This window comes from Rhipicephalus microplus, chromosome X, assembly GCF_043290135.1.
Source record: "Rhipicephalus microplus isolate Deutch F79 chromosome X, USDA_Rmic, whole genome shotgun sequence".
In the NCBI taxonomy this organism is placed as follows: domain Eukaryota; kingdom Metazoa; phylum Arthropoda; class Arachnida; order Ixodida; family Ixodidae; genus Rhipicephalus; species Rhipicephalus microplus.
In genome coordinates, this window is record NC_134710.1 from 57536291 (window position 1) to 57549802 (window position 13512).

Genomic DNA, 13512 nt, shown 5'->3' on the forward strand with positions numbered 1-13512 from the left:
CGTTGTGAATAGCATGAGATCAAACACACGAGACAGCTTCTTGTGCTTTTTTTTCTTTTCTCTCTGCCAGCTTCCTAAATACTTCGTACATATTTGTAGTGACAACAGTGGAATAACTGGTTGTTGATGAATATTGTTACACATAGGCTAGCCAGAAGTTGAACTTGCTTTTATTCGTGCGTGCGTTGAAACCGCGGTTTTACGAAACGATCGAGTCATATTGTCTCCTCATTGTCAATATGCATGCATAGCAATATAACGAGGGCACACACGTACTTGTACGCTAGGGTACAAGTATATATCTCGATTCAACCTAGTTGCTTCCGAACGAATCAAATAGAAAGGGCAAGGAGGAAGTGCATCGACAGTGCTATCGCTACTTCAACTGGAGCTCTCAGCCCCATTCATTCATTCAATCAATCAATCGATCAATCAATCAATCAATCAATCAATCAATCAATCAATCAATCAATCAATCAATCAAATTCTTGAATTCACTTTACGTGTATGCAATATACACGCAAGGTACCACTTGCACGTTCGTACGCTTCCAGACACGCCCGAATAATATCATATGGCGTAGCGAATCATGGCAGGGGCAGAGGAGGACACACACTCACATGCTATTTATACAATAAAATGATATGCACAAAAAACCAAGGGAACGACATGTAAAGGCACAGCACACAAGAGACACACATGTCATCACTGATCCCACAACAACCTGCATGTACCAACCTAACGTCAAAGGTACTGAAGGTAAGTACAGTACTTCAATGCCTAGGTCACAAACACACAAGTTACAAAGATCCCATCTGCAGTGTTGCCGTTGGCTAGATTTGAAAAGGAGCCAAACTTCAAACTAAATGTAGCCACGTCAATTGATTTTAGCGCCAAATTTGTAGCCGAAACAAAAGAGACGATATTAAGAACAACGACAATTATTATTATTCTAAAATAAGTGAGCGAAAACCAAGAATGACGAGCGCAATATTTTTCCTTCCCGTTTGGCCTCCAAGCAAGAAATAAGTAAACTATTATAAATGCAGCACGCCTGCGTAGAAGTCTGAAGCCACTAAAAAAAAGTGGTACAACGTTATGATAACAATTCAGATTTAATAAGTGACATCTGATCGACAATGAAAAGTCGGGCCTATTTCGTTGCTGATCTCTTTTTCACGCGCTATGCTCCAGCATTAGAACCAGGCGTCTTAAGTATACCGCATTAAGTACACCTCGATGTGCATCTAGCCCGCTGGCGTGGGGAAATCATCACGACTGGTCCACACGACAGAAAAGCTTGCAACAATGGTAATTCTTTAGGCTTAATTATACTATTGTGTCTCCAAACGATAAAAAAAGGATAGTTAATGCACCAAAATACAAGAGTAACCAGAAAGTAGCCATGACGCCAACCTGCGATTTGTGTTGTGAGACAGGGTCGTAAAGTAGCCAATTTGGCAAAAAGTAGCCACCGGTGGCAACCCTACATACGTATCACCATCATCGCAATCATCGTCATCATCATCATCAGCCTGACTACGCCCTTGTAAAAAAACTTGAAAAGTAAAGCAAAGTAATAAAAGGGAAAAATCTAGGGACCTTGAGCCATAACCTGCCAACAGGAGGTGAGCAAAGTGCACCACGGGTCGGCTTTTTTCTGTAAACGAAAAGCACCGTCTTGCAGGGCTGCGCGTGAAAGTACAAAAGCTGACGTGGAAGCATCGGCGGTGCATTGGGGGTCACGCCCATTTAGCGCAGCCCAGAGAACATTATGGGAGGCGCTGGGTGGTTTACATTTGCTTCACCACAGGGGTAAGCCTCCCTTCCCCCCTTTGTGGTTTGTCGCCGTCCAAGGTTTTCCGCCAGTTTCAGCGGATGTACGCGAATCGCGCTGTAGGCGTGGCTTTCAATGACGCAGCGGAAATGCACCATATCGGTAGTGCGACAAGCAAGTCAGACACGGGCCCACGTGCCGACGAGTGTCAACCGCAGGCATACCTTGGCGTCGTTGTTGTGCGACCCACACCTTTAGCCGACGACATCGGCTGCAAATGTTTACTTTTCGCAAGTGCTCGAAGCCGACAGGCGGCCTCTTTGCTTTCACATTCTCTCTTTGCCGGACGCCCACCGCACTCAGGAGTTATCTACGATGCCCTTTAGCGGCGCTCCGACGTCATAGCGACAATGGAGTTTCTGAGTCAGCGCACTGCGTCACGGAATCCCCGTCTGCGGCAGGCTTTGAGAAATGCCATATAAATCGTCGCACTCGCTTCCCGGGCGATCTTTGTAAAACGTGAACGCGTGCACCGCCGATGCACCTGGAAGCCAGAACTCGGGTAATCGTGAGCGCAAAAAAAAAAAAAAGAACGCATTTGGCTCACTCTAGCTTCACTATCTCTAAATATCCAAACGTAGATTTTAGCAGAATCAGAGTAAAGCTAAGAAGCAGTGGAAAATTGCCGCTGTTCCATCCTTGTAATGCACTCTCCGAATATTCGTTTGTCACGGAATTGAAGTCACGTTTTATTTGTGGTACTTGATTGATATTGATATGTGGAGTTTCACGTCCCAAAACCACCATATGATTATGAGAGACGCCGTAGTGGAGGGCTCCGGAAATTTCGACCACCTTGGCTTCTTTAACGTGCGTGCACCCGAATCTGAGCACACGGGCCTACAACATTTTCGTGCCCAGCGAAAATGCAGCCGCTGCAGCCGGGATTCAATCCCGCGACCTCTGTGGTACTTGATTAAACCAAGAGGGAAAAATCTCGCACAGCATTTTTGTTTTCGCCGAGTAGCATGTTCGGCAACCAATAGCGTTATTTGATAAACGTCATGCCATTGATTACCAAATGAATGTCGGGTATACTTAGAAGCTCGTGGGGGATTACCAAAGAAAATGGCAATATCTGGAGCTCAATGGTATAATGAAAAAAAAAAAATCCCGGCACATCACAGATGTATGCGATCGAGTGTTCAGTGCTCACTGAGGAAGCTGTACAATGAGAAGACATCGTGTTATCAACCAAATAATACATTGGATTTTCTAGGGACAGGTGATCTTAAAGTTGCTCAAGGGGAGAAATTCACACAGAGGTTCTTACCAACTTGATGGTTGGCAAGTATAATTCATGAGTAACCAACTGCCTGTGTTTTTTTTTTTTTTTTTTTGCGGGAAAATGAGCCTTTGCGTAGCAAACCATGGTTTTCCTCTACGACCCACCCTTCTATAGCTTGTCAGCTGAAGTGTTGAGCTGTAAAGTTTGAGGTCTTGGGTTGGACTCTTGTCCGCATTTGGACGTTTTCGGAGTGCAAGAAGAATCGTAAAACCAGATTAAGATGTACGTTAAAAGTACTCAGGTGATGAAACGTAGTTTGGAGCCTTGCATGCTCGTGTGGCTTCTAATTACATCGTTATTTTGGTACTTTAAACCTCAGAATTTAAATTTTTAAATGTAATACGTTTACTCCTTGCTGCGGTGTGGCCACTTCAAGAGTACTGATAAGCAGCAAAAGAAAAGCAATGTGGTGCGTGATCAGCCCGGACAACTTGCAAAGAAGTAGTTATAAATTAGCCTAAAGTTGTGCATATGTTTCATACTAATCATTTTATAGCGGTGGAACAAAGAGCCTGCAGTCATACTGCGTGGAACATTTGCAATGTAGCGCAGTGCTTTTTTTTTGCAATGAGTAAATTGTCATTATGCTGGCCAAGGTTGTGGTATTTAATTATGTGCGAAGAAAACAGAACGTGGTAGATCTGCACCTTAGATTTTTCCCGGAAGAAAATGCCGACATCATGGCAGAACACCAGCAGCTCGCGATAATGATTTGATCAATGATTCGACATGACATGACATATGTATGAGCGGAAAAAGTCACGCCAAGAACTTTGTTTCTTTACGATTTCCACAGGTATTCCGTCAAGCGTTTGTGATTCGACAAGGTTCATTTCCGTACCTCGAGATCTGAAAAAAGTCAGCTTTTGTTGTTCTTTTTTTGCCCCATTTATTCGCAGGCAATTAGCGGTAGACCACCGCCACACATCTGAAAGTACGCTTTCGGCTCTGTCAATAATTTCAGATGAATCATTCTCGGAAATAAAAAGAATGGTGTCATCTGCGTTCAGTAGAAATGCAGCGTCGTTCAAAACGCTTCAGCGTTATTGTTTTAACAGGTACTGAGGCGCACAATCATACAAAAAAAAATACAAGAAAGAGAGGGGGGAGCGAGGAGAGGTGCTGTTATGCACCACTGTCACCATGCTAACCAAAAATATGCCGTGGCTCGAACATTTGTGTCGCCATACTAGTTCCAAGATAACTGAAGTTGAGGCTATCCGCAAGCGTGTAAATACGATGAGTAAACACTAACGTCATCTCTCGTTGTTTCGGTAAGCGCGTCATTCAGATAGGAAATGAAAATGAGGGCGCGAAGCGCGCGGAATGGCCGAAAGGGGCGTGCTCCAGCGTCCACGCGCTGCGCGCATACCAGCGCCGCGCAACAACCACCGCGACGGACTACTTGCCACTTGACGCGCGCGATCAGAGCGCGAAAAAATATAATCCCTCTGATGATATGAAAGTTTGTTAATAAGAAGCAAAATAATTTTATGTTAGGTCGTAGTGTAATTAGGACTTAATATTTATTTCAAGATTTACTAAAGATAGTATTTTATGTTCACACAAATTGTCACTACTTGCAGCAGCGCGCCCTTTCGTGACGTGCGCGTCACGCAGGCAAAGGCGCGGCGGAGGAGGACGCGTATTGCCATTTTAGCCCGAGCAGCGGAGCGTGAGGTTGTGCCGTTACGTTGTTGTGCGTTACCTGCTGTGCTAAAGTTTGTAGCCGCCTCCAGTAGTGCGCAAACATGGTACAAGGATGTGGGATGTCGTGTGTTAAAAACCTACTGTTCATATTTAACTTCTTTTTTGCGGTAAGTGCGAATTTCGGAACGCGCGCGCTATTCTCAGTGCGTTTTTTTTTTTTCTCCTGTTGCGCTTTGTTCGTAGCAGACGACATTTTGTGTGTGTTGTGGCGAGTGTGTGTCGTGCGAAACGTAGATGACAGCAGTTGTGAACCACGCGGCAGCGTTGTTTCCATCTGTTGTCATTTCCTAATACGTGTCGCTACTTCAGCGTTGGTGAGAGAGCTGCTCTTTTTCTGGCCCAGCTTGCGGGGAGTGTCTCGTATGCGAGCTCGTTCCTTGAGCATTTTTCGTCGTTGTGCGGACCTCGGGCAGCTTTGCGATTTTGTATCGTGGAAGTTGCCCTAATACCGAAGGGTATATGCAAGTGTGAACTTCGCGCCTATGTCACTCTAATCACGCCAAGTACACCATTTCGTTTTTTAGGGAGCGGTTTAGGAAAGCGATGTAAAGACCCCCCCCCCCCCCCCCCCAACCTTTTTTTTTCCTTTGTTGCTTCAAAGTGAACCTGTTGATATGAAGTTGACATGATGCTATATTGAAAACACTGCATGGTGCGATATGTTGCTGTAAGACAAATTCATATGCTTTCATATTCGCTTAGGGGCGTGCTATTTGACGCGCGCGTTTAACATAGTTCAGAATTGTTTTCCATTCGTTGTCATCACAAGGTGTTGCGTCGTTCCGTGCTGCACACTAAGGTCAACGCTTTCGTAAGTTTCCATTAGAGTTCGAGTGTTGATTCTGCCGTACTACTTCAGCGTGCGTTGCGACATTTTGTTTCTGTTCACGGCATAGCCTACTTCTCACTTTTTATGGTTGACTTCGAGGAGTTTGACCTTCCGCTTCAGGTGACATTTGTGGTTAATAAAATCATGTCATTCCGTTGTTTTAACGAAAATATAGGTGTGGTCAACTCGATTTGAAAGTCGCAGTAGATGTAAACACGATTACTTGTATTCGTTCTTAGCTAATGCCAGCGATATGGACATCTTGCACGTGCTTGCTCGAACAACCGAAACCACCATTGTGGAGCTAAAACTACGTGAAACACTTCGCGCAACTTAGAAGTGTGGCAGTTTGGGCTAGTTGGTATGACATGATGGTAGTTATAGCGCGAGAACAAAACGACGACAAAGAGACATCGTGTCCTTATTGTCGCTTTGTCGTTCTGTTCTCGCACTATAACTATCGTCACTTCGCGCAAGTGGAGCCCGTGGATTAGGTATGGTCTATCGCAATGCTTTCGGTGGCGCGTATTCCGGAATATAAGAATTAATGTAATACGCTGCATTCATTTCACACTGTGTTGTTGCATATGTCTGAGTTCGTTTGTGTTTAAACATCAACTATGTTTCTACCTTGATCATTCTGCGCTATTTCTTTACTGAACGAAATATCGTAGGTTTTACTTTATAACTTCTATACGCACGTTAAGGGCATTTCGTATTGGCAGATAATTGTTTAGTATGAACTGAAAAAGGTTATCAACTATGAGTAGGTTAATGTTGTGCGCGATGACAACACCGAAAATGTGGGTAATGACCCACAACCGAAAATGTGGGTAATGAAACGCTCGATGTAGTAGTATAAATTGGGCGTTATAGTCATCGGGTTACGTGTGTAAATCTCAATTTTTCGGGAAAAAAGACTTTTGCATGAAAAAAAAAAATCAAATTGATGCTTGGGTGCTTCCAAATAGTAATAACGTTGGTTTGCATTCATATCATTTTTTGGGCTGTTATTGTACCTTTTGGCAATGTGACACCTCGGCCACATATACAGCTATTATTTTCTGACCGCAGCGGTTATGGTGCTCGGCTGTTTACCCGAAGGTAGCGGGTTCGATTCCTTCCGCGGTGGTCACATTTCTGTGGAGGCAAAGTGGTATAGGCCCGTGTACTGTGCGACGTCAGTGTACGTTAAATACCACCAGATGATCAAAATTTCTGGAGCCCTCCACTATGGCGTCTCTCATAATCATGTCGTGTTTTTGGGATGTAAAACCCCAGATATTATTCACTGTCATTTTCGGCATCAGTATTTGTATGTAGTAGTAATTAGGATCATTGGCATGGAATCGTTTCTCATCGTACATCTACTCGGCAACTTTGCTTTATGTGCTGTTGCTGGTGACATTTTATGTAGGGATAGGGCCCTTGATTGTTGATACACTCGCCTCCAAAATTAGTGTTCTGCTTGAATCTGAAAGTACGGAAGGCATAGAGCTGCTTGAGGGTGTAATTATGTTAGTATCTCCGTACTGCCAGGTATTGTTTTATTTGCTGAACAATTTTTTAGGCAAAAAAAAAAAAAGCTATTTGAACTGTAGAGTATGAGCGGCAGTTGCAAAATCTTGCATGAAAACTGTAGCCAACTTTCGACAGCACATTATTTGTTTGATAGTCTGGGTTAATTGTAATTTAAATGACTATTCAAAACATGACATGGTTGAAAGGAAATAAAATTATGCAGTCAAATATCTTGCTTGTAAACTTTTCTGTTGTCTCAAACTGGGTTTAAAGTGAAAACTCACCAACTTTTTATCTTGCAAAAGCATTAACATCTTCTCACACTTTATGTGATTGTAAATATTTGGTAGTTGAAATTCATGGAAAACTGTCTGGGCAGCTTGGCAGTCTTTCATAGTGCAGCTACTTTCCCAGTAAAACCATGCACACTCTTCAAGTGACTGACTGGCCAAACATGTCATCATTGGTAGAGCTTTCTTTCAGTGGTCAATTTTCATCGTTGTGTGGGAGATTGATTGTTCGAGAAAATGGTGCGTGAGCATTTCAAAATACATATTTATTTGGTGTTTTTTTTACATTAGAACACTCCCTAAAACATGCAGTTGTCTGTATTTGCCAGTAAACATGAGTTGATCCGTATTTACATTGATATTCTTTTTGGGATAGCATGGGAACTGCAGAGGATGTGCTGCCATACTTCTGTATTTAGCTTGGTGTCTGGCTTCAGTCCTCCTGACGGGATGCTTCAGCTTCGCTATTACAGCAACATAATGCACAAATGCATTTTTTTATATCCCAGACCTGTGGTAAACTAATTTTGGTTCAATAGTAAAGCTGAAGATCAGTGACGGAACTATGTCTTATCATTTGCGTGGGTTCATTCTACGAAAAGAAAATAGGCATAGGCAGAAGGCCCTTAAATATTCTTGAGCATGGCATGATGCACATTTTCAAAGTACTGCGTGCTAGGTGATTTATTTGTAGCTTGAATGATTACAGGTTCTTCTCTAAGGCTGTAATATTCACATTGTCCTATGTTTATCTTGTGGGCCCAATATTATGACATCTCTAAGGAAATTCGATATAACTCTTCGCTGCTTAAGGAACCTGTGGAACTTTCCATCTGCTAGACATGAATTTGTGAATGTGTGACCTTTGCTTTCTTTCAATTTGCATCTTCATGTAATGTATGCTGTGTGTGCATGTTTTATAGGGTTCTTGAGACTACCTGTTAAAAACATTTGTTTTTAATGCAGGAAAATGTCTAAGGTTAAACGAAGTTTAGCATGTGAAACACTGTTGTTCATCAAGCTTAATTTTGCTTTAGCCTGGGCGAATGCATCAACCAGCTCAATTTCCTTTAGTTTGCAACCACAATGGTTAAAGTTTATATATGCAGATTTTTGGCTTTCAACTACTCCCCTTTGATGTAGATGTTGTGTACGTTATCAGGTGTAAAAGATAGGGCATAAAGCACAGTGTTATGGAGACACCTTTATTGCATATCCTTGTTTATCCTTCACAGGATTAATTCTGATTTAATTATGCAGTACATGTATCTACCAAGAGGTCATGTCAGATGTGTAAAAGCAGATTAAGGATATTCTTGCTGTCAGCTTCGCAAAAGCTGGCACTCATTGACTATTTAGAAAGTTTTCCAGTTGGCTTTCTTGCATTGTTTCTAAAAACTCTCGTTCAAGGGCAGGGTTTCTCAGGCTTGGTGTTTAACGACTCTGCCTATTACACTAAAAGTGTCTCCCCAATAACAGCTTTCCCGGTCAACATATGTGGACTAAGAGGTGGCTATGAAGCGTGATGATTGCATAGAAATTTTTTACCAGTATTTCTAGTTTTAATGTATCTTTACTGGACTGGACGGGGGAAAGCATGAAGGGTGAGAAAAGGGGTCTATGAACAAGAGCTTTTGGTTAAAGAAAAAGCTTGCAGGAGAACAGATTTTTGCAAAAAAGGCAATTTTATCTAAATCTTTGTCACCACGAACTATAGAGAGCACCCATGGAATGTGTTGAGTTGAGGAAACCAATATGAGGAAAATACCCTATATCTCTCAAAATTACACTACTTTACCCTATACGACTTTTCACAGCAAAAGCTGTTACGAGGTCACAACATTATTCATGTGCGTGCTGTAGTTGTCCACTGCAGCTACGCCGCCGGTGTCCATAGCCACTGTAGCAGGAAACAAGAAAAAAAAACTGTACATAAAACGCTGAGAACACAATGGGATTTGAACCCGGGCACCCTGTGTGCCAGCCTACCATTCTACCACTGAGCAACGGCGGTGCTTGGAACTCCTTTGCAAAGTGGCCTTAGGCAGGCTTGATGTCGTCACAGGAATTGGGTTAATATGAGTAATAGTGTTTCAGAACAGCGAAGGAACGACCAGGTGTCACATCATACGAATTGTGCAACGAGTGGGTCCTCGAATGCTACAACCCTTTACAAAAGCTTGATCTTGTTCGCAGATTAACTTTGGCGCATAAGCACTGTGGGGTATTGTGGGGATTATAAAGTTTGGCATAATTCATCGCTGACAGCCACAGCACAAAAAAAATTTCACAAGGTTCCTTGCTAGTGTGTACTTCCTTGAAAAATGGTACCTTGAATGCCTGCCACCCACACAATGATTTATGGTGAAGTGTGTAACCTGCAAGCGTGTTTGCAGCAGCTACCCAAATGGTGTTTAAAAAATGCTCTGAAAGGCCGCTCTTCCAGGTGTCGTTGTGACAATGCGGCACGTTCCGTGCAGACCTGATACGTTTTTTTTTGTTGCCCTGCATTTTATCGTATGGCTAAAATAGTATAGTGTAAGAATTAGGCTCAGTGTATAGTATGCCGGCGTGTGGTCGTGCTGATGTCTATACACAGACAACACAAATACAACCTCAGCACGTCCTTAGTATGCCACCTTGAGCACATTTGACTCCATCAAAATTTCCTCTTGTGCTACTAGAATGGCACTGATGCAGTTCCCTTGTCTGCACTCATAACCTCAGCACATCCTCAAAACAACACTTCAGGACTTTTTCAGTATCTTTTCAGAACAACCACTGTGCGGCAGGTTCGGTATTGTAGGCTCTGATATTATTTAGTATTACTTCTTACAAATTATTTATTCCGTGGTATTTTTTGTGAATCAAAAGAAGAAAACACCTTTGTGAGGTCTCGTGCATGTATATTTTATCAAGCAACAAAGTGACAGTAAGTGCTTGTCAATGACAATAAAACACTAAAAGCTTGTCGACTGAAATTCAGTTATTTTAACTGTAGTTAGTCACAACTAGTTATGAGTGCAGCTTTGTTCAGGCATTTGAGTCTGAACAGTTTAAAAAAAGCACTATTAGAACAGTCAATGCAACTGAATCGCACATGTTAGTAATCTTCCTTGAAAGTATGACAGTTTCTTCATTGTGACCATTGGAAATCAAGTGTGAGTAGTCTGGGGAAAAAAAAAACAAAGCTGTAGGCATGAATATGGAGAGGGGGGGCAAAGTCAGCCCCATACATTGACGTAATAGTAAGGGGGGCACTTTGACGAACCCTGCCCCCTTTCCCCCCCTGATGGGGGAAACCTGCGCACGCCTATGATTAACCCATAAGGCTCATGCAAGAACTATTAGTTGGATTTTATTGAATTTCATTTATTGCATCCTTAAAGGCCCGAGGACATTACATAAGGGGGGGGGGCAAAAAATACGCTGTGAGTGTGTATAATTCAAGTTGAACAAATTATTATAAACAGTACAGTTCTAATATGGTAGTTTGGTCAAAAATGACAACAAAAATGAATCAAATAACACACAAAAGAAACGCTTTGGCTGGGAATTAGAGTACAAACAACTAGGCACAAGCAAATTATACATACAGTATGTTGGTAGAATATATTTACAGCCACGGGTTAATGGGTGGAATCAAAGTGGGATTCCAATTTTGCTCGGAATGATGTGCGGTCAGGTGTGGCAACAATGGTGTCGGGAAGGTGATTCCAAAGTGTTATTGCTTGGGGGAAAAAGGAGTCGTTCATTGCGGATGTACGGCCGTTGATTCGTGCAATGGGGTTTGAATGGTTAATGCGGGAAGAAGTTCTGTTTGGGGGCTGTAAATGTTTGTGTCTTGATTGGGGTCGGAAAAAGAAACTGTGGAGGAGGCATAGGCGTGAGATGAGACGGCGCGACGCGAGTGATGGCAGTTCAATTGATTGTTTTAGGGTGGTGACTCTGATTTCTCTGGAGTACTGTGAGGTTGGAACTCCAATGAACTAATGAATGTTTGCATATTTACCATACTACAGTAGACAACAGCAGCTATAAATTGTAATAGTTACATTTGTCTTCAGAAACTGTAATGCTGTACTTTAAAAAGTATGCCAGGCTCTTGCCATAGCAATTGTCAAGCTGGCTCTGTACAAGAATAGCAAGCACACTAGGCCTTTGCCAAACTAATACCAAACTTGTCTTGGCTCATAAAACTTGTTGAAGCACCCACACTTTTCACAGCATCGTTTTTTTTTTATGACTGGCACTACAGCCGAATGGTCCTTCAAGCTTATTGCGTAAATATCCGTACAGATAAAGGGTAATAGCTGGCACAATGGGCACTGGAGACCACATGATAGTTTTGCTGGGTACAAGAAGGTGCAGGTAGTGTCTTGCTATTATGCAGGCAAATGGCAGGAGCCAATGCATAGTGGGTCTGCTAAGCTACAGTAGTTTAGCAGATCCTCTGTGTGTTGAGTGCAGCAATGTTGATCACTCTTTAAATAGGGACTTCTACCACTTTTTCCAGTGGAATAAAACTCCGTAGTTATATGCAGTTTAATCGTGGAGGTGAATCGCTCCCATGCCTTTGCAGTAACTGCTGATATGGTCTGGCAGTGGTGCTACATTTTTTTTTTATTAGGACGCTACTATCTCTTCCCTCAGCATAGTGGCTGAGGTATCTTTGATGAGGCCTAGGGTTTGACGGTGAAAATGTAAGGTTTTCTTTTATAGGAATAGTCTAAATCTGGCTTAAGCCATAATAATGATAGTGATGCGAAAATGGCAGCAGCAATAACAAAATGTTGAATTTGGTGGAGTGCAGGTTACCACTCTGTTATAAAAGCAGCGCTTCTTGTCCATCATTCATTGTCATAGAAAAAATTCACATGGTCTCTTATGCATTTGCCTAAGATGGCTGGAAGGCGAAAGCCATTTTCTTTACTTTTCTTCTTAGGTGACTGCACTGATTCCTTCTCCCCCCCCAACTTGAAAAATGCCGTCTACGGTGATTTTACGATGCCTTCGGGATAGGGTACACTGCAAGCTTTCTGCACCTCACGTGCCTCCAGGGCCGGTCATCCATAGTCTTGCGCAGGAAGGGGGCAAAGGGGGAAAGTGCCTCTCCTCATTTAAAAGGGGTGGCCACAAAATCTGCCCCATACATTAACTTAGTCGGGTGGTAGGGGCACCTTGCACAAACCTTTGCCTCTATGAGGGGGACCTTAGCACAAGCACGCCTATGGGCCCAGCTATGACCAAATGCTGATGCTGCACGATAACGCCGTCATCTGATGTCATATTGTGATGTCAGTGACATCACTGTGACTTTATGAAGATGTGAAAAATTCTGGCTTTCGTGTTTGATGAGGCATCTAAGGCTGTCACCTTAATGACCGGTAGGTCCTATTCCTCCCATATATTTTGAGGCTTCTTTAGGACCCATTTTCTCTAAAACTACTTTGTGTGAATTACATTCTTTGGCATCTCTTCTTGCAATAGAACTAGAATTATATAATTGTATTTCAAGTGTTGACATTTTGGCAATTTTTTTAAATGAAGGAATTAATTTATCAAGATTTTAAATAAAAAAACTGCTAAAATAAAACTATTTTACGTATGTGCACTATACTATTTCAGTAGCTTTGTACTACTCTTTGTTTTACTCTTGCAAAAAGTCAGCCCTATGATTTTTCAAGTTGTTTTGATAAATGTAGTAACTCTATTATTTCTACTTCTTCAGCCATTTGTCAATTTTTTTAAGCACTTTTTTTTCCAAGTGTCGCCCACATTTGGAACAGACTAGATGGTTCCTTGCGAGAAAAACCGCATGAGCAGTTTTTGGAAAAATTGCTGAACCACATATTGTCATACTTTTACTATGCATTGTATGACTGTTGTTTACTTTACTAATGTGTACCCACTCGTGTTATGTTTCTTCCATTGAGACAGCAGTATTTGTAAATACATTAAATAAATAAACTTTGATTTCTCAATATTGAGAGCTAAAGAAGAAAATGAACTTTATCTCATGTTTTGTTCAAAAAGA

The 13512-nt window shown here is 42.1% G+C and overlaps 1 protein-coding gene across 1 annotated transcript in view; it reads left to right on the forward strand.

The window, feature by feature from the left end:
• Positions 1-4773: 4773 nt before the first annotated feature.
• Positions 4774-13512, forward strand: part of LOC119176072 (23 kDa integral membrane protein) — a 39117-nt gene continuing 30378 nt past the window's right edge. The window contains exon 1 of the mRNA XM_037427191.2: positions 4774-4942. Within this exon, the coding sequence (XP_037283088.1) occupies positions 4877-4942 (66 nt within the window). The 5' untranslated portion in view covers positions 4774-4876. The remainder of the gene's footprint in view (positions 4943-13512) is intronic.